The sequence below is a fragment of the Hipposideros armiger genome, unplaced genomic scaffold, assembly GCF_001890085.2.
Source record: "Hipposideros armiger isolate ML-2016 unplaced genomic scaffold, ASM189008v1 scaffold_282, whole genome shotgun sequence".
Lineage (NCBI taxonomy): Eukaryota > Metazoa > Chordata > Mammalia > Chiroptera > Hipposideridae > Hipposideros > Hipposideros armiger.
In genome coordinates this window covers 910,632-915,297 of record NW_017731632.1, presented here as the reverse complement: position 1 = coordinate 915,297, position 4,666 = coordinate 910,632, and the positions used below count along the sequence as shown (strand labels likewise).

At 52.5% G+C, this 4,666-nt stretch overlaps 1 protein-coding gene across 1 annotated transcript in view; it reads right to left on the bottom strand.

Moving 5' to 3' along the window:
• Positions 1-4,666, bottom strand: part of ZFYVE28 (zinc finger FYVE-type containing 28) — a 55,507-nt gene that overhangs the window by 34,331 nt on the left and 16,510 nt on the right. The window contains exon 3 of the mRNA XM_019657947.1: positions 3,759-3,898. Within this exon, the coding sequence (XP_019513492.1) occupies positions 3,759-3,898 (140 nt within the window). The remainder of the gene's footprint in view (positions 1-3,758; positions 3,899-4,666) is intronic.

Genomic DNA, 4,666 nt, shown 5'->3' with positions numbered 1-4,666 from the left:
TCCCAGGGGAGCCCTGGCATACACGGGGGTGGGGGGCAGAGTGGAGGGGACTTGCTGAGTGCAGTGAGGGGCCTGGCCCAGGTCCAGCTCAGGTGAGCAGTGGGAGGGCGCCCAGCATGGCGGAGAAAGCCGGGGACCCCACTGCCATTCTTTAGGTCATCTTCTCACTTTCCTGACAGTGACCTTCGATGCACAAAAGTTTTTAATTGTGATGAAGTCCAACTTAGCTATTTTTTCATGTGTTGCTCATGCTTTTGGTGTCAAATCTAAGAATCTGAGACCATGGGGATTTACCTCCTGGATTAGTCAGAGCTCTCCAGAGAAGCAGAACCAACACCCCTTGATGGGCCAGGAATACTCGTCAGAGGCGTCATTGCCCTGTGCGGGCTCAGAGTGGGGCCTGGCACGCAGCAAATGTACCATCTCCTTATAACATTTTATTTACAGGTGGGAAGGGGCTGAGCAGCGGGGGAGGCTGCAGAGACCCCGCCCCTAGTCACCCCCCACCTCCACCTCTGCTCTGAGCTCTCCCTAGGTGCCACTGTAGGGGTCCCTAGGTGCCACTGCAGGGGTCCCAGGACACCCACATCTTAAAGGCACGGTCCTGAAAGAGGGTAGTTCTAGGAATGTCAGCTGGGGGGGGTCTTTATTTGCACAAGTGCCTGTGACTCACCCCGTCTCACTCCAGCCTGGGGGCTGCCTCCCCACCCACCTGAAGTCCCCACCCTGCAGTCTCCCTGCTGGGCTCCCACCCCTACTTCAGTGTGCTCTGGGCCCTGGCGAGCCTCTCCCTCATGCTGGGGCGTCCCTGCACTGAACCCCCCACCCCACCCAGCACCCAGAACATTCCATGGTAGCTGCCTGTCTTCCCTACCTGTGCACCTCCCTCGTGGACATCGCAGTGTCCCTGGGGATGAGCACGGGGACACTCAATACATACTCGCTGGTCAATACAAGAAGGAGTGAGTCCTGGGCTCCACACTGGGCAGCAGTGGCCTCTGCCTGTCTGGCCCAGAGTGACTACCGTGGACAATGAGGGACGAGAGAGGGAGCCGTTGGCGGGGCTGGGCTNATTTCACTAACCATTAGTGATGCTGAGAATCTTTTCATTTGCTTGTTGGCCATTCATTCGTGTGTCTTCTCTGGAGAAATGTCTACTCGAGTCATTTGTCCATTTGAAGCAGGTTGTTTGTTTTATTCTTGTTAAGTTTTAGGAGTTCTCTACGTATTCTGGATATTAATCTTTTATCAGATATATGATTGGCAAATGTTTCTCCAATCTGTGAGTTGCCTTTTTACTCTGTTGATAATGTATTTTGAAACACAAAAGTTTGAAATTTTCACAAAGTCCAATTTATCTAATTTTTTCTTTTACTGCCTGTGCCTTCAGCGTCATATCCAAGAAATCATTGCCAAATGCAATGTCACGGAACTTTTGTCCTGTGTGTTCTTCTAAGAGTTTTATTGTTTTACATTTTACATTTAGGTCCTTGACAAATTTTGAGTTAATTTTTACATATGGTGTTTTAGGTAAGGGCCCATCTCTGTGTGTGTGTATCTTTTATCAGATTAAGGAAATTCCCTCTAGTCCTAAATTGCTAAGAAATGTTTTTCAAATTCTTTTTCTGTAACTTTCAAAATGATTCAGGTTTTCTTCCTCTTTTAAAAATTAGCATAGCAAGACATGATTTTATCTTCCAGTGTTAAACTATGCTCTGTATAATTTACCCCCCACAAGACATTACAGTTATTGTTTTGTACTGTCCACACTCATTTATATTACTCCACATCAGGTTCGTCAGTGTCTCCTGCATTTCCATCTGAGATTCTATTCTCTTGGCTGGAGAACGCCAATTAGTTTTTCTTTATGTGCAGGTCACTTATTACAAATTCTGTCAGCTTTCTGTTTCTGAATAATTCATTATTTCACCTTTATTTTGAAAGGATATTTTTGCTGGGTATAAAATTCTGGCTGGCAGCTATTTTTTCAGCACTTTAAATATGTATCATTTCATTGCCTGCTGGCTTCCGTTGTTGTTGTTTTTGAGAAGACAGCTGTCAATCATCCATTCTTTTCAAAGCAATCTGTCCTTTTTCTCTGGCTGCAAAGATTTTTTCTTTGTTTTCAGCAACTATATTCTGATGTACCCAGGTATGTTTTGTGTTCCTTTAGCTTGTAGTTTTCTTGAGCCTCCTGAATCTGTGAGCAGAGACTTTTCTTCAGTTTTGGAAAATTCTTGGCCATTATTCCTTTGAATATTGCTTCTACCCATTTCCTGAAATACCCCTGCCTTCTGATTCCAATTACATATGTCACACTTTTGAGTATGTCACATATGTCTCCTATGAGGACTATCCCCTAGCACTGGCCCTTCCCCACATCTGCTCTGAGTACCCTGTGCACCCCTGCTTGGCCTCAGCATCATCCATCATCATCTCCCAGTCAGACGCTCAGGATTGGGCAGGGGCTGTGGCCTCTGGGCCCAGGGTCACATCCTGCGCAGAACGCTCACAACTGAGTCTGGGCACCAGGGAAGCAGCCAGCAGCCATGTACCAAATGGACCACGGACTGGATCGAGCACCACGATCTCAGGACCCCAGGCTGTGGCTCACCCACCCCCAAGCCCACTGACTCTCCAAGACCACCATGCTGGGTCACTTTTCACTGAGTTCATGGCACCTGCGTCCTGACAGGGCTCTGTGCTCTCCCAGCTCACCAAAAAGACCGGGCAGTGGTGGAAGAAAGGTGGCCCAGGCAGTCTGTGCCTGAGGCTGTCCTGTGCTGGGAAGTCCCACTGAACCCAGGAAGGGCGTCACAGGGGTCCACAGAATCATTATTAACCAACAACCTGGGAAGGAGGCTTCCTGGAGACCAGGGCAGTGGCAGGAAAGACCTTGGAGTCCAAGGTCAGAGGACACACAGCCATAGCTTCCTGCTGCCCGTCTCTCCAGGAGACCACAGCTGGGTCCTGTCAGCTCAGAGAGGCCACCAGCAGTGAGGCCTCCACACCAGTTTAAAGTGAGGGTTTCAGGGGAGGCTCATGGTGTGGGGCGGGGGGTGCTGGAGGGCCTGTTGCTGAAGGGCCGAGGGACCCTCAGAGCAGGGAACGGTCACCCACGCCAGCTATCCCCAAGCCCACAGGACAGCACAGATAGGGCCATGGGTGCCAATGTCACCCAGGGACCACCAGAGGTGGGCAGGACCAGCCACAGTATTGGGGGGCAGCATTGGGCACTCAAGAGAGCTGAGGGCTTGACCCCCTAAACTAGTCAGAGAACAAGTAAAAGCTTCTGGAGAGGGTGTTGGGGGCACATGTGGGCAAGCACTAGCCCCACCCCGGGCAGACTGTGTGCCCCTGAGTACACCTGAAGTTACCCATTTCACAGCCTCTTCTGTGAAACAGGCCTCCTCTGTCCAGCAGGGCTACCAGCCAGGGCATTTACACTGAAGGTCTCCATGTTACTGGCCAAGAACAAAGAACTTGGTTGTGGGGAAGGGACGGCATGGGGCCTCAGAGGGGCTCCAATGTCACAAACCAGCAACTAAGACCAAGAGCAAGGTGCCAGCACCATTGGTTTCAGCAGAAGAGGCCCAGTAACTAACTACCTGCCCATCCTCATGGAAAGGAGGGCTGGGGCAAACACCGCTTCAGCACCCCTGCCCTCCGCTGCCCTGCCCTCCCCACGTTGCCCCTGCCCACCTCTCCCCTGCCCTCCCCACCTCTCCCCCTCCCCCAACCTCCTTCACCATCCCCACCTTATTTTCCGCAGTAACGTGTGGAAGGGCCGGAACAGCTCAGACATGTCTTCCGCCTTGCGGTCCAAGTTCAGAGGTCCGTCCGCATAGACCACGAGGCCACTGCATTCAAGACACAAAAGCCAGCCTGGTGTCAGGCCCTGCAGCCACCTGGGCAAGCCCAGACCACACCTGGGGTCTCTGCGGTCGCCTGGTGCTCCGCCCTGCCCATGCTTCACCTCATGATCGAATCTTAAGTTTAAACAGAAGCAATGAAAGTTGTTACCACACTATCCTGGTTTTAAGTTGATTAGCTATGGTCCTTCAAGGGACCATAAAACACTCATAAGCGCAGGTCTGGCTATGTCACCGCTGCCATCAGATTGACCAGCATCACGCTGAGTTGCTGAGACCTACCGCACCGCCAGGAAAATGGAAACGCTGGCTCGGGTTTAAACTGGGCTCCAGCGCAGAGGTTTGTGAGAGCTAGACCTGGAGCCACCAGCTCCAAATGCAAACGGAAGTGGGGAGTGGAAGCCTCTGAGCCCTGCCTGGCCCCTCACCACAGCCAGGCTTTCTGGGACCCATGGGGGTCAAGGACGAGCATCTCAGGGACACTTTGCACAGACAGGTGAGGCTCGGCACAGCGATGCTCTCCAGGCTGTCCTCCTCTACTCCCAGGGGACTCCCAGGCCTCTGGTCTCGTCACCCCTGTCCACCCGCTGAAGTCCAGTGGCTGCCCTGAGTCTAACTCACACTGGCCATAGCCTCTCCTGGCTCCTCGGCCAACAGCAGGCTGTGACAATCCATCCAGTCCCAGCCTGTCCCTGCCAGCTCCCTCCTGAACCCCGTGAGGGCCCCTACACGAGCTGTGTGCTTTGCGCTCCCCCTGCCTCTGCCCAGACCACCCCCCAGCCCATCTTCCCCTC